This window comes from Poeciliopsis prolifica, unplaced genomic scaffold, assembly GCF_027474105.1.
Source record: "Poeciliopsis prolifica strain line A6 unplaced genomic scaffold, Auburn_PproV2 SCAFFOLD031, whole genome shotgun sequence".
Lineage (NCBI taxonomy): Eukaryota > Metazoa > Chordata > Actinopteri > Cyprinodontiformes > Poeciliidae > Poeciliopsis > Poeciliopsis prolifica.
This window is the reverse complement of record NW_026562406.1, coordinates 140070-155415: the sequence shown is the minus strand read 5'-3', so window position 1 is coordinate 155415 and position 15346 is coordinate 140070. Positions and strand designations below refer to the sequence as shown.

Below are 15346 nucleotides of genomic sequence, written 5' to 3'. Positions count from 1 at the left end.
ATAATCCTTCCACCATAAAAACAAACAAACATTCAAATGTATTATTAAAAGTGCACAATCAGAATGCTATTCATTTATTCATTCTTCGCTGCTTGGGAAATTTCAAGCTTTGCTCTCAGTCCGGTCGTTCCTCATTTTTCTGAGCGCACGTGAAGGCATCACGGGGCCTGTACTCTACTTCCTGTTAAGGACGCGCAGTCAGCTGTCACAATCCGAGAGAGGCGAGAAGAGGGAGCACAGGCGAGAAGAAACACAGCAAGAGCCAAAATGTCCAGCTTCTCCACCAAGTTCGGCGGCTACACGATGACTCAGCTTAATGAATTTCTCGAGGACGACGAGAAGCTCTTAAAAATGGTCCAGGAGATGGATGAGGTTGGTTCAAACCACTCGTTGTTGCAGTCCGAAATGTTAGCTCTTCATTCCTTTTTTCTCTCGGTCACAGTTTTTTTTCCCTCCTCCTTCCTGTCGAGCCTTTGTTGTGCTTTTCCCAACGCACTCTCGGTACAGTGACGGAAATAGCTTGAAATTACAGTTTGAGTCCAAGAATAAATATATAACCGCTGTGAAAAGGTCTACCGAGTTAAAAATATAAGGGTAGTGAGATTGTTAGCCTTGGTGCTGACTAGGGGAAGCATTGTTTAAGTTTCAACAGTGATAATTCACAGTTTGCCTCATTGTTTTTCTGAAACAGCCCTCCTCTCACTGAGCACAGCTTCCCAAGAAGCTATGTAATGTTTATGAGAAACAATGTTTCTCTTAGTCATGGCCAGGACAGTTGGTGTTTCTCCAGGGAGCTGGTGAAAGGATAGCATGGCTTCCCAGTAGTGTCAGCTCCATGTCGTCGTGATCAACTTCGGTCACAGATGAGCCAATCAAAGGCTGCTTGTGTGTGTCGGTTCACCGACACTGTGGGAAAACACGACCAGAGGAGCCTTTAATCCGGATCTGCGGGCTCAGGACTGCACGGCCTCGCAACACGACCGACTCTCCGCACTTCAAAGTGTCGCTTAAAGAAGACTCAAAAGTCAAAATGTACTTTTACTGCAGACATCGGAGCATGGTCGACTCCCTTTGAGGGCTTATTGTTCACACCAAAACAAAGGGCCACAATCCACTAAACGGACGCAAACAAGCCATCATTTGAATGTAACTGGAGAAATATGTGGTTGTTTAAAAATGTGGAATGCGTAATTCAACCCGGAATTGATCAGGAAATGAATAGCAACAATGAATAAGTTTTATTTCTGTGTTTAAGGTCTTTTACATATTCTATGTATAGCTTATGTCCTGCGGTCTTTCACACTTACCACACAAGTATAGATTTTTTTTTAAATGATGCAAATCTAAACATTTAAATCAATACAACAATATAAAACAAGATGCTTTGGAATGTATTGTTCAGACCTAATAGTGAGTAAAGTTAAGGTTTCAGAGCCTGTAGTTAACTCTCCTATAGGCTCTGTTAGTCTGAAGTTACCAGTGCTGACCAACCAATCGATTCAGGTTTAAATGACCTCCTGGTCGACTGTGGGCTTAAGTCATTATGAGATTCTTGCAGTGTGATAACTGAGAAAATTGCAGTATTTATGAAAAAAAAATTGAAAGTGAGAAGTAGCTGACATTACCTAACTGCTTTGAAAATGAAAAAGCTAAGTCTTGTGATAGATTGTCAGGTACGTACATAAAGGACTTTAAACCAAACGAGCAGAAAAAGTGTTAAAATCATAAGAACAAGAGTATATTTCCCATATTTTAATGGACCGTTGCACAGAAACGGAAGAACGTTTGAAATATTTAAAAATGTTACTTATGCATATTATGACTGCAGATTTTTAGCATTTAGTTCAACCTGTATTTATTTAATGAAGCATTTCTTATATTGGCATGGATTAATATTTTCAATGTCTGTGTACTCTCCTTGTATTTGTTTCTAATTGTTTCTAAATGAGCCTGCACCTGCGTTTATTTGGCGACATTCACCTCCGGATTATGGCTCTTTATACACACAGCTATTTAGTTCATATCTGAACTCCGAAATCAGATGCTCTCATTTATTGTCTTCCTGGCTTCCTAGTATCAACAGCCTCGCCTTGTTTTTTTTCCATTCACAAAGCCGTTACCAGCTGGAGTCACCAGGAAGGTTTACCCTCAGGCACATATTTACTGTAATGAAAAGAAGGAGTTTATATAGTTTTTAGTTTAGTTTTGTCATATTTGTGCATCTGAGTGTTCCGTCTGGTTTCCTGAATGGTTTGATTCTGTCTTGGGCTTTACCATCAGCCTGAGCTTACAACAATGCCTCTAACTCTTGTTGTTGGGTTTACCAGTGAAGCCTAAACGTATCCCACTCCCCTCCAAACCTCTCCCCTCTCTCTTCCCCCTCAAACTTCACCAAACGCACATCGTCAGGGCACAGGAATCTGACTCGTCTGTTGTCATGGTGCTCGGGGTTTCTCCCTGGCACTGTTAATTTGATCTTACTTTGCAGGGAGGGAGGTGGTGGAGGTGGTGGAGGTGGTGACTTGCTGTCAGAAAACATGCTAATGGCTTCCTCTCCTTTAGCTGCTTGCAGATCTGATGGGGCTTATAGGATCACAGCATGGTGCCTCTTCTTTTAGAAACACCAGTGAACGCCGTTTTTAATAAAACAAATTTTCCTGTTCGCTCCTGCTGCTTAACATCCACACCCAACACGTTTGTCGCCATAGTTTCGTTTTCCTCATCCCACAGGTTGCAGGTGAGGGAGGGGAGGGCGGGCGTGGACTGTTCCTTGCAATGACGCATCACCTGTTGACTCAGGTTAGTTTATACGATCATGGAAGAGGATTAGCAAGGAGCCTGAGTCAAAGGTGAAGCTGTCCTGGAACGGGATGGAATCTTGCCGGTATTCCGGATCGGAACAAAGACGGCGGGTGTCAAAAGGCAACCACAGAAACCTGAGATCAGTGGGAAGTAGAGTCTAAAGTGCAGCGGGCATAAACTGAACTCAAACATCCTTGGACTCCAGCATTTGCTCCCCTTTGAATAATGCAAATTGGCATCTTGTGAATTTGTTTAGCTTCAGTGTAGCTTTATTTTACTGTATTTTATTTTATTTGTAAATATGTGTATTGCGCAACTCTGCTTTGTTGTTACTGCAGAAGTTGCAGGTACAGGGTACAGCTTCTTCTGGAGGTGAACTTTGACTAGCTATAAATCTTGGTCATGTAAGCCTCATTTATTTGCTCTAGTTCCAGTTAAAGTGGGTGTATTAACCTTTACAACATCTCCCAGGCTGTCTTAAACACCACAATTTTACTATATATTCCCCAAATATTAACGTAATACTCTCTTTTTTTTCCATCATCTAATTACTTCTATTTATTTAAATTATAAAGGTAAGCTGCTGATGTAACTCAGCAGTGATTATTTACAGCAGATTGTTTAGCTCTGGGACATTGCAGATGGTCAGCTGCACTTCTTGTAAAGTTGGGGCGCCACTTTTGGACAACTAGTTTATTTCCGAGACAATTTGATTTGTTTGGGCTTCACATTTCATAACTTTGGTTTCTCAGTTCAGTTTGTACTGAAGCATTTTAATTTGGCAGTGTGTGTGGTCGAACAGAAGGAAGGAACACAGAAACCAAATGTGGGTATCATTTGGAAAGAAGGATCCTAAAAACTAAATACTATTCCAGAAAGCTCTAGGAACGGGTGCGTGGGTCGTTTTTTTTTTTAAAATGGATAACACATCTCTGGGACTGACTACTGTGAAACACAATAAACAATAATAGAGCTAAGCTTTGTAATGCTAACCAGGCAATAGGCAGAAGTTGAATCCCTGAGACTTCAGCTTCTGCCAGAGCATATCATGTCAGCGCTCCAATCAGAACATTCCGATGGGATTCAGTTTTTTCGGAATGAACTTGTCCGTTGTCCGAACGTCGGGCATGGACACGCTTGTTGTGTTCATGCCATTCAGAAAGTGGTAAACTGACAGGACTGTGCTCGACACTAATGTATGAAGCCTGTTGCGTGTAAACACGACAATCGGATGAATTAGTTTTGTTCCCAAGTTTTCTTTTTTCTTTTTTAGTATGATCAAGGAATGCCGTGCATGTGAACTTTGCTGTTGTGGTGGTTTTGCGGCGCTGATGGTTTGGAAACGTTCCTGCCCTCCTGTCTGCCATATTCTTGCCGGAGTGCCACCCTAACATGCGCTGAACATCAGCAACACACTCTTACCCGAACGCTCACAAGTGGAGCTCTGTGGTAGATACAGGAAAGCGCTCCGAATAGTTTTACTTTATAGACGGCAAGAAACCTTACAGAAAATTTCCCCCTGTAAACAATCACAGACAGAGCGACCTCAATGCTCCAGATGGCTTAAAGATCTGAGGTTTTTATTTTTTTTAATTACCACTCATTGTACAGCAAGAAAGAGAAGGAGTTGCCTCAGGATGTGCTGAGGCAAAGTTAGAAAATCATTTTGAGCTGCTTTTCCTGCATGAAGGCCTCAGAAGGCTTCACAAGGGCCGAGGTGTCGCTTTATGTAACAGATTTCCTGCTCAGTCCCAGTTATATTTATCCATCTGACGTGCTGAGTGGATGTGTGAAATGAGTCATTTGATAAGAAGCGTAATGGGTCTTTTTAAAAAAAAGTCTGTTATCACTGTTGCTTTGCCAAATTTGTCTTGATAGTTTCAGTTTAAATTCACATTAAACCAGTGTGATCAGTTTGTCGCCACATTGAGACGAAATATGACTTTCTGGAGAACCTTCATCAGAGTGTTGGTGCCATTCAGGAGGCAGGGAGCTGATGCATTGTGATTGAGTTGGGAATTTCATATCTGGGTCATAAACATTACAAATGGGTGCAAATAAAAATATGAAAAAACTTTTATTGGAGAGAAAAAAGTGAAAACAAAAATCACTTATTCCATTGGCAAATTATTTCGCTTATAACCAGACATTTTTCCCATGTTGTGGGTGAGATGATCTGCGAGTGGAACTGGTATATTTTCATTAATGTTAAGAAATTATTGATTTTAACACACAAAAAAACTGTACTTGATTTCTATTTGAGGATTGTCATGAGAAATGATTGGATATGGATTTCTGGGAAGTTGTGGAAGATGCGTGGAACTGTCTGAAAGCATATTGGCTCTCTATAGGGCAAATAACATGTTGTCAGGGTTTGTTGAATTAAAAAAATAAATAAATAAATAGAAATGTGTGTGAACAGGGATTGGAAAAGAAACAAAGAATTCAACTGTACATTTCATGCATTGTAATAGATATTTCAGTGATCACATGTACTGCAAAAGATTTATTTTAGTTTCATCTAGAAGCAAAGTCAAAGAAAAAAAGAACACAAAACTGACTGTACAGAGGTAAATGAAGTAAAGATCAATGGAAGAGTAAACCAAACTCAAAAGAGCAAAATGTATTTTATATATTTTTGTGCGTGTTATGCAAACATCAATTTTGGATTCCAATGACTATTAAGACAGTGATTTAGTGACAGTGACAATATCCTCATTTATCACAATGATTTCTGGGACAACTTATTGTTCAGCAAAATTTATTACTGCGACAGGCCTACTTGTTCCCCTTTGGTAGGAAGATTAAAAAAAGTAAAATAAATCATTCAGGTTGCTTCATTCGTTCTCGTTTTGGGGCCAGTATTAGTCGATGCTAATCAGAATCGGTCACCTGTGTATCCAGGTAATCCTCTGACGTGTTTGGTGTCTGTTGCAGGTGCAGGAGGTCCAGCAGAACAAGGAGAGGACCCTGGCCAATAACCGAACCCTGGCTGAACAGAACCTGACCCTGCAACCTCAGCTGGAGCACAAGAAGGAGCAGCTCACCAAGAGCTACAGTTGCCTTCAGGAGAGCTTTGAGTCCTATCAGCTCCGCAAGTCCAAGCTAGGTACTGTGACCGCGTGTGCACAAAATACTAAGAGCCATTCTTTATTGATTGGTTTTATACTGGGGACTTGAATTTTTAATGCTACTTGCTTCTTTAGACATTTGAACCCACTCACAAATGAAGTCATAGGAAATGAATACTTTAATGATGCATTAAAGCAGCATAGCTTTAGCTTTTATTCCCACCTTCCTCATTCATTTAGTGTTATGGTCTGGGTTTAGAAACACAGTGCAGTCTGTTCCAATCCTCAGGCTTTATCGGGACTATTAGATCAATGTTCTTTTGAAGAAAAAAAAACCTTATCCTACCTTCGAGCAGAAGCTTCAACTGCAGTTCAGACATTTACACTAAGTTTTCTACGTGCTTAACCAGTTATTTTAGATTATAATCTATGGTATCAGGAGCTAAATCAACAAATGTCTGTCAGTTGGATTTTTTTAATCATAAAACTCAAAGCTTGTGCTGTGGTGAAAAGTTTTCTGCTTGTTGTTAATCTACTATTTGACCCACTTCAGCCTGAAAACTGTTAATAAAAACAGCCAGAGTGCTTATCTTGAAGCATGCCAACCTTCTCTTTCAGCATTTAAAATGAAAAAATAGATGACGTTTGAAGAAAGGTTTAGCTATGACTGCTTTTAGAAACACACTGGTCAAAATGTTGTCTCCAATTTCTGCTGGTCCTTATAAAACATTGACTTCTCATGACTGATTATAGCTGCAACATATTTTCTGTTAAAGAACTACAATATTATGAGAGGTCATAGAACAGTATTTCATTGTTTTTATTTTGTCTGGCTTTCCTGATCAGAGTGGTCCTTTCTGTTTGGAGCAGGAACGATGAGGAGTTGCTGTGAAACTGAGTTTTACTGATATTTTTAAAAAGGAACCATAGCAACTGTAACTAACTATGGCAGTCTATGCTATTGGTCAGTGGAGCTACCATTACTAAACATCAAAATATAATAATGTATAATTGAAGTATTGTGGCAATATGTCAATAAAAAGTGAGTTCATTTGACTGTTAAAATGTTTAACTGTTAGTCTGGCTAACATTTCAAACTCCAGCATGATCCCTTCAAAGAAATATTGCGAACTCAAAAGATCAAATAAAACAACCCTGCTGTACTTCGTTTAGTTTTCTTGTTGTATTATTTTCTAATGCCTCGTGCTCAACCCCAGCCTCAGTTGTGGGACAGTTAATCACAAACATGTCCCAACTTGTTGTTGAAGAAATGGTTTCATGTTAGATGGGCTTCCTCTGTATTCCGACTTGCGATCCCTTGTGATTCTAGAAATGGCTAACATTAGCTGTGTTTCCATTACAAATGTGCGCAAAACGTCGCCAGTATTCCGCTAATGTCAAAAAATCCCAGTTTTGCAATCGCTGTTTCCATTAAATAAGAAACAAAATTAAGAATCGTACGCAAGTTTCTTCATGCAATAAGTCATTAAAAACACGCTACATTATAATTCTCCTACCACTTCCTGTTATCTTGCTTGTCATTTCCATCAGTAGAAACATCCAGTTGTTCATGTGACTCATGTGGTGTGAAAGGTTTCCATTGCAGAGATTTGAAACACACTGATTTCGATGCAGCTGAAAAGCCACCACATCCTTCTGCAAAAACATTTTATTAAAAAATTACTTTCATTTATTTATTTATTTATTTTTTAATTAGCATGTTTCCATTTCCATGCCTCTAATTTGCACAATCTTAAGGACAATGAAAACGCACCCTTAAATTCTTTCCACAATAACAACTTCCACACTAGAGTGCTGTTTTCAGGCAACATTATGATGTTTTGCCACAGTCCATTAACCAAACAGAAAACGGGCTGATGAAGCCAAGAACCCAAATGTTTCTGGTCAAAAACAACTTTTTGATTCATTTTCACTGGTTTCACCAGTATTGTATTTATAATATTCATTTATTACAAGACACTGACATCAGAATTAGATACAGTTTCAGGTATAATTTGCACACATAAAGATCTCTAAGCCAGCAGAGTGAATGGCAAACTTCTCTCATGTCTGCTGGCTTCACTCCTTTAGTTAATACCTTAAAACTGCAGTGAATTGTCAGTGAAGTAAGAATGAAGCTAAAAATGTTACCACTGAATCAAAGCAGTTGTCAAAAAAAACCTGATCATTAAAGTTTCAGGTTTTTCTAGTTAGGGCAACATATAATTAAAGAATTAGTTAATTCAAATCGATATTCTTTCTCTATGTTCTCTAATTACTCATTTAAAGACGACGCTTGTGTTCTCCGCTTCAGTAGGACGTGGCGTTATCCTCATCATCCTGAGTTGTTCTTTAAAAGAGAACATTTCCAAAACGATAGGAGAACCCAGAAAAACTTCAGTTTTTTTTTTTTTGTTAACCTCTTTTTATTTATTTTGTTGGCATTACTCATAACTCGGAACCTGTTTAACCAGTTCCCTCATTTCCTATTGAAGCCTCCTGCAGCCACAAAACTCAGAGTGAGTTCTGGTCTATCTAATTGCTGATCTGATTCTGAGATCCACAGGAGCATCAAAACAAGATCCAGCAACTCAGTCAGATTTTTTTTTCTTTAATCTCTTAGTGCTTCCTGGGAGGTGGAGAAGATAAGATGACTATACTTGTGACTTTGTTTACATGTGGTTGCTAGGCAGCTGTCTTTAAATACAATCCCTGTTATTCACTGTTTGGCTGGATCTCGTCTCCTCTAAAGCTGCAGTATGTAGCTCTTACAAAAATCAGTAGCGATGCTAATTAGCCTTAGTGTTCTCAACAGGCTCCGGGAGGAGCTGCAGAGAGCTAGTGGCGCACACATGGGCATGATTGACAGCGATAAGATCCGCTTCCTGGCTCTGATTGATTGTTTGTAATTAGCACTGGGAGAAGGCAAAACATTTGGTTGTTTTTATTTGCAGATTCTGTCTCATACCACACTGTCGTGACATGGTGGCAGTCTCAGCTAATATGTAAAAAACATCCACATTTTTGATAAAAGTTGGATTCTTCAACTTTAAGCCATCCCACCTTTTGAAAACTTGCTGAAGTCTGAAATATAATTTCTAGTTTGCGCGTCTAAAGGTGACAGCCATTTTAACTGTCCTGAGCATTTCTTCATATTTTTTAACCTTTCAAAGCTGGTGGTCTATGTTTTTAATAGACTAATGCAGCACTGTTTCTGTCTGACAGCAAGTGATGGCTTTCATAAAATGTAGGTTTCTCACTGTCCCTCTGCCCTTCCCCCTCCCTCTGTGTCACCCACCGCCTGCTGGGCAATAGCCGTCCTAGTTGTGGATTTGCTGTCGAGCAGCTGTGGATAGAGCTGAAGGAAAGTAGCTGTCTGACCCAGAAAAGCGTACAGTACAGTAGCCAGTTGTGTTGCTGTTTGCAGACAGTCGGGCGATTGGCTTTGCCTCTTTCTGTCCTGCTGTCAAAGACCTTTCCACCCTTCAGTGTCCTGTAGCGTTCCCCTCAGTGCACCATTGTCCTCCCAGGCAGGCTTTGGGGGGGTTTGGGGAAGTTTGGGGGGGGGGCTGCCAGGCTGTAGATTTGAAAGAGTGGAGAAAAGGGAGTGGGAGACTTCTTCTGAGTTGTACCAAAAACTCCCTGTTTAATGTGGAGTTGTGTCAAAAATGTCTTTTTTGCAATCTCCAAGCTAGACTTTCTTTTTATTTTTGTCTTTGTTCAGACAAACGTTTGTTCTCTGGACAGTAAAAGAATGATGGCTGCCTCTTAAAAGCTTCAACCTGTAAGAAGAAAGCATGGACGTCTTGACAGTGACAGTTCAAAGTATGAGTAGAGCGCAAAGGAAGTTTGGGTTGCTTTTTGATTCCTTTTTGAAAAAACGGTTTCCTTCCTCATAGTTGAAAGCCAACCGGTAAGCAGTTTGTGTTTTCTGGTAACACAACACACGGCTGGCTGTGCTCCTGCTTTAACGTGAAGTTAATGAGTAATGCTCGGCTTCTCTTCCGCCAATCTTGTGATTTTGCTAAGTCACTGTGCGAGCCAGTTCTGCAGGCTCATTAACCCGACACATTCACATTCAGCTATGCTACTTCATTGTTTGTCTTTTACAGGTGGAACATCATGTTATTTCTATATTTAGAAATGAACAGAGCTCACTTCAGCCAGATTGAAAATGCTTGGTCCTCCATTGAGTCATTACAGTTCAGAGAGCAGGCTTGTTCAAGTACATTGTGTCTGAGGAGGATTCTACCTTTTTATTTTTGTTTTGGAGCACTTTATGATTTGTACTTTTTTCTTAAATTAGTAAATTTGCTAAGATGTAGTGACACCTGTTGGCTTGAATTGTGCATGCAGCTGACAGCTTATGTAACGCACAAAATTCCTGGTTGAATATGAAGGGTTTAATTGGTTTGCTAGTTGAACCTTTTATTTCACCAGGAAAAACACCGAGGTTAATTTCTTATTTATATTGTTTGCCTGAAAGTGCAGAAACGCATAAAAGGAGAGAGGACTAAAAAAACAATTTGTTGACCTGAATGCTGAAAATTTGTCCAAACCGTGAACTTCATTTATTAGAATTTTTACTATATATTTATTGAAATGGATTTATTTATTTATTTGCACTCCATTTGAGAATTTCTATTTTTTTTAAACAGTGACATTTTCTTTGCACATTGATATTAAAAGGAATTCAGATTCTGACAAGTTTTTGATACACATTCTCCAGATATTTGCCTTATTAATGATTCTTTAATTCCATTTTCCAAATCCAACAATTGACAGACCTACTTACAACCACAAACTCCACAGAGTATTTAATTGGATGGATCAACACAAAATGGGTTTATAATTGTAATTTGGATTTGTTTTACTTTTGTCATTGTAACATTAGCAGTATCAAGACTTCTCTTGTATCTTGTTTTTTGTTTTCTAGCTGAGAGCAAAAGGAATATATTACAATTTGACAGATTTTTAGTCTTATCTGAACCAGTGTGTCCTCTTCTGCATTCAAAAGTCTGAGTGAGTTTTATGAAAGTGATGTTCACATAAACATTTGTGGCATAATATATGGTGCAGTTATTATTAAAAATATTTAATGTTATTAACAAAATCCAGCTTAGTCTGGCTCTCGTACACAAATGAATCAGCCTATATGTTTGTTGACTTGATTTGTAGGACTGAACAGCAAGAATAGCACATCAGGTTTGACTAGAGCCTAGTTCAAGAGTGTGTAATCCTGGTCCTCAAGGGCAGATGTCCTGCAACTCTAAGATGTCTCCCTGGTCCAACACACTGGAATCCAATAGCTGAATCACCTCCTAAGAACGGTCAGGTTCTCCAGAGTCCTGCTAACGACCTCATTATTTGACTTAGGTGTGTTGAAGTAAAGACGCATTTAAAAGTTGTCTGAGACCAGCAATGGCCTAGTGTGTAATTAGACATCCATTGTAGAGGCTCAGTCAAGACTTGTTGGAATGTCTGCAAGTTCACTGCTCTGCTGTGGAGATCACTAATTATTACTGTCTCATTGGTGTGTGTGTGCGTGTGTGTGCGGGTGTGTGTGTGTGCGCGTGCGCTATTGAACTTGCAATCCTGTTTTCAGAAACGACACAATTGTGACACGAACAGAGATGTGACACCAACAGACTCGACTTTAAATCACAGCAAACACTTATTGTTTTGGAAACAACTTGGTTTTGAGGAATTGTACCACAGTTGGTCTACTATGTGGAATTGCTGTACGGCGTGTGCAAAGGCTAAATAAGAACACTGTGACTGAAATGGGGTGTTTACTAAAGGTGTGAAGTTGAGATGTGGGGCCTGGAATCAAATCAGACTCCAGGAACAAATTTAATGACTTTCACACTTGATTAAAGTAAAAAAAAAAAAACTTTGACTTTATAAAGTCATTCACCCCCAATGACCCGATTAACATGGAGATCATTTGTTTTGTATAAAGCCCTGTTTGATTTTTTTTTTTTCTCAAGTTTCGTTCCTCTTGTGTCGTTGGTCTGGCAAACAAACGCATTTTAAAAAATAATTCATAAATCTCCAAATACTTTTGTCATTAAGTGAAATTTTGTCAATAGACTAGTTTCAGATAGGAGATTAAAAGTTTAGGACTTGGACTCGACTCAGGGCTTGCATGTCTTGACTTTTGACTCAAGTTTGAACTTTGATGCATTGTGATTTCACTTGAGGGTTGGTTGGGGAAAAAAAACTACAAAACATGACTTGTTTTCACTTAAGCTCTATACACACAATAAAACGTTCATTAAGACTGTGGTATGTAACTTTAATAATACATTTTTATCACTATGTTTGACAGTATAACATAAAACATGAGTCTGTGGAAAAACCAGCTGCTCATGGTCCTACTGCAATCTACAGAAAGCCCCCACTTGTTCAGAAACAACCAATCAAAAACGGTTTATAAAAGATACCGACTGCAGCTTTAGTTAAATGTGACTGTTTTTAGTCTTTTGCTCATTTTGCTCCTACCCATAATCCTAATATTTCTGTTTTTGTTTTTTCTCTCTCTATTAACAGACCACAAGTCAGGAGCCACCTCCCTGGACATTCTGCTGGCCCTGCTGCAGGCAGAGGGAGCCAAAATAGAAGAAGAGACAGAGGTAAGCATTCTGCTGCTCCCTCCACGGATGACCTCATCTGTCCCGAGTCTGTGATTCACATGCATTCCTCTCTGCTAGTTTCTATTTTCTTTGCCTTGAACATTTTCATTGTTCAAATCTAAAAGTCTTGATGGGCAGCAGTGAGCCTGATCTAACTCAAGAATCACACTTCAGTCTGCTGCAGTGACACTTCTGCAGTTTCTATTCAAAGTCCCCCATTGTTGTAAAAACGACTTCTGAAATTGTGCTTCTGTTAACAGTTGAGAATTTCAACCCTCTGCTCTGCAAAAACACACATCGTACCGAGTAATTCTGGCCTAGTTCCTAATGGAAACGTAACACACTTGAAATAAGACAAAACTAACTTGCAAGTAACTTTTCAGCAAGATAGAAGAACATGTTTTAAGTCAATAATTTCTTTGTAAAGATGAAAAAGTACTAGTTTCATCATCAGATATTTTCATTTATAGCAAGACATTTCCCATGTTACAAGCAAAATATTGTGCCAGCAGAACTAGTACTTTTTTTTATAAATATTAAGGAATCGTTGACTTAAAAGCAGCTCCTATTTCATGTTAAAAAATTACTTTTTCTTTCTTCTCGTTTCAAGTTTACTAAGATAGTTGTACTCAGAGCAAGACCAAAAACACTTAAGATTTTGTGTTTTTGCAGTGTGCATGCCATCTGCTATGGACCAAAGCCTTTGGGGAGTATGGTGTATGGTAGACAATTGGGTTAAAAGTTAAAGCAGATTGGGGCATAAAAACAAATGGCCACCTAGTGGCAGAAAACTGTAAGTGTATATTAACTCCGTTGTCATTTCAACAGGATGTAACTGTATTATTACCTTTTTTTTTAAAAGTGCTCCACCTTTGCCATGTATGAAATTAGCATTTTTATAACTTACTGAAACTATCATCCTGCTTTTATTTGTTTTAAATAATTCAATGAAATCTATCCTTTTGTTGTCACTGTTGGCAGATTGGGTGTGTTGAGAAGTGTTGTTTGAGGTCATCTCTTAAAAATAAGTCGCCTATCAATTTATTTGTGTGTAGATGCATTTGTCACTGCAAAACAGTGAATTCATTTACTATTTGTGTCTGCAGAACATGGCTGACTCTTTCCTGGACGGCGACATGACCCTGGACGCCTTTGTCGATTCCTACCACAACAAAAGGAAGCTGGCCCACCTGAGACGAGTGAAGATTGAGAAGCTGCAGGAGATGGTGCAGAAGGGCCAGCACCTCCTGCCACAGGCTGCTGCCGTGCCCTCCTCCCGACCTCAGGACGTGCCCGCTGTGTCGTCCCTCCTCGCCGACGGCAACAGCAGCAACTCCTCTCCGGTTGCCCAGCCCAGAAGGAAACCTCCGGCCCCTCCATCCCAGCCCCCCCCTGTTCTAAGCCCAACTCCAACCGCTACTCCCCAGTCTCCTTTCTTCTGCCCGCCGTCGCAGTACCCGCCCATCCCTCCCAGAACAGGGCAGCCCTTCCCCAGCGTCTCTACCGGATACCCCAGCCCCTACATCTCTCAGTATCCTCCTGCTCTGCCTCAGAGGCCCCCGCCTCGCTTGGCCCCGCAGCCTGGGTTCATCATTCAATAAGCTCAAATTAAAAAGGAAAAAAACAACAACATCCCTTTAGAAGTTCTAGTGTTTATCACAAACATTTAACAACTGGAACTCCTTCAGAGAACAATGTTTCTTATGTCATCCGCCTTCTCGGATTACGCCCCAATCTCAACACCAGAAAGGAAGATGCACATGGGTTGGTCTGGGTGCGTACATATAAGGCATATCTCCTATAACCTCTGTGGATTACTACTCGCTCGTATCAGCAGCACTCCCATCGTAAGTTAAGACACACAAAACAAAAGAAATGCGGGGACCGTCTCAGGTCTCTCTCACTAGAGAAAAGGGAGCCGACCAACATCAGCCTTGCAGTCGATAAGCCAGTCTTAACGATCAGCGCTCTGTGTCTCCAGTGCTCCACCCCCTCCTACAGACATGTTCCGTTTATGGAACACTAAACTTTTATTTTTTTTTCAGAAAACTGTTTAAAACTCATCATCTCCATCACAGCATGCTAATTTACGTGTATATGCAAGCCAGGAGAGACCCAGATTACTGTGCAGTTTTCATGAAAATACAATTTTCCAGAATATATTCAGGCAAAAACATCATCTATGCTGTGATTTTTTTTCTCTCTTTTAAATATATAAAAAATTAAAAGGTACATAGGAATATTTAAATTTGAGCATCATCAGTAGAGTTAAGACTAATGGAGTTATGATAATAGTCAGAATATACTGATTAACATGTAAAGGAGGGATTAGGTCGGGTTTCTCCAGTTTGCGGATGCATCTAGTGGGAGCCCGGCCCCCTGCCTGGTCCGTTTCCGGGCGGGTGAGGGCCAAACAGGGACCAGCGACTGAAAGTGAAGGACTTCTGAACAGCCATACAATACGCTGCAGGAGTGTGTTGTACCTTACGGGCTCCTGTTGTACTACAACACTCCAACTATGATGTCTGTTTTTGTTTTATTGGCGTCAGTAGGAACTCAATGGGGAAACGATGCCAACGGTTCTTTGGACACTGAGCACCAAAGACTTCCTGCTTTTTGATTTTTTTTTTTTTTTTTTGTAAGTAGTTATCTTCCATTGTTCCCAGCATATCTGTTTGTGAGGCTTTAACACTCTTTGTAATCATGCAACAGCCAGAAGACCTTAAGAAGAGCAACCTGGCTTTGGGAGGAATTCCCATTTCTGCCGAAACTATTATTATTATTTTTCCCCACCAACCCGACTGCTGTTCGCTGTGCACTGTTGACGAGCCACGAGTG

General features: G+C 40.0%; 1 protein-coding gene across 2 annotated transcripts; it reads left to right on the top strand.

Annotated features, from left to right (window-relative positions):
- The first annotated feature begins 166 nt into the window (after nucleotides 1–166).
- vps37ba (VPS37B subunit of ESCRT-I a) lies at nucleotides 167–14140 on the top strand. 2 transcript variants are annotated; one of them, XM_055050814.1, is made up of 4 exons: nucleotides 167–372; nucleotides 5740–5911; nucleotides 12426–12508; nucleotides 13615–14140. In XM_055050814.1, exons 1-4 carry the CDS (start codon nucleotides 268–270, stop codon nucleotides 14107–14109), a joined length of 855 nt encoding a protein of 284 aa, XP_054906789.1. In that variant the 5' UTR covers nucleotides 167–267; the 3' UTR covers nucleotides 14110–14140. The 2 variants fall into 2 exon arrangements, with proteins under 2 accessions (XP_054906789.1, XP_054906790.1); XM_055050815.1 differs by lacking the exon at nucleotides 167–372 and adding an exon at nucleotides 1396–1673.
- Nucleotides 14141–15346: the final 1206 nt, after the last annotated feature.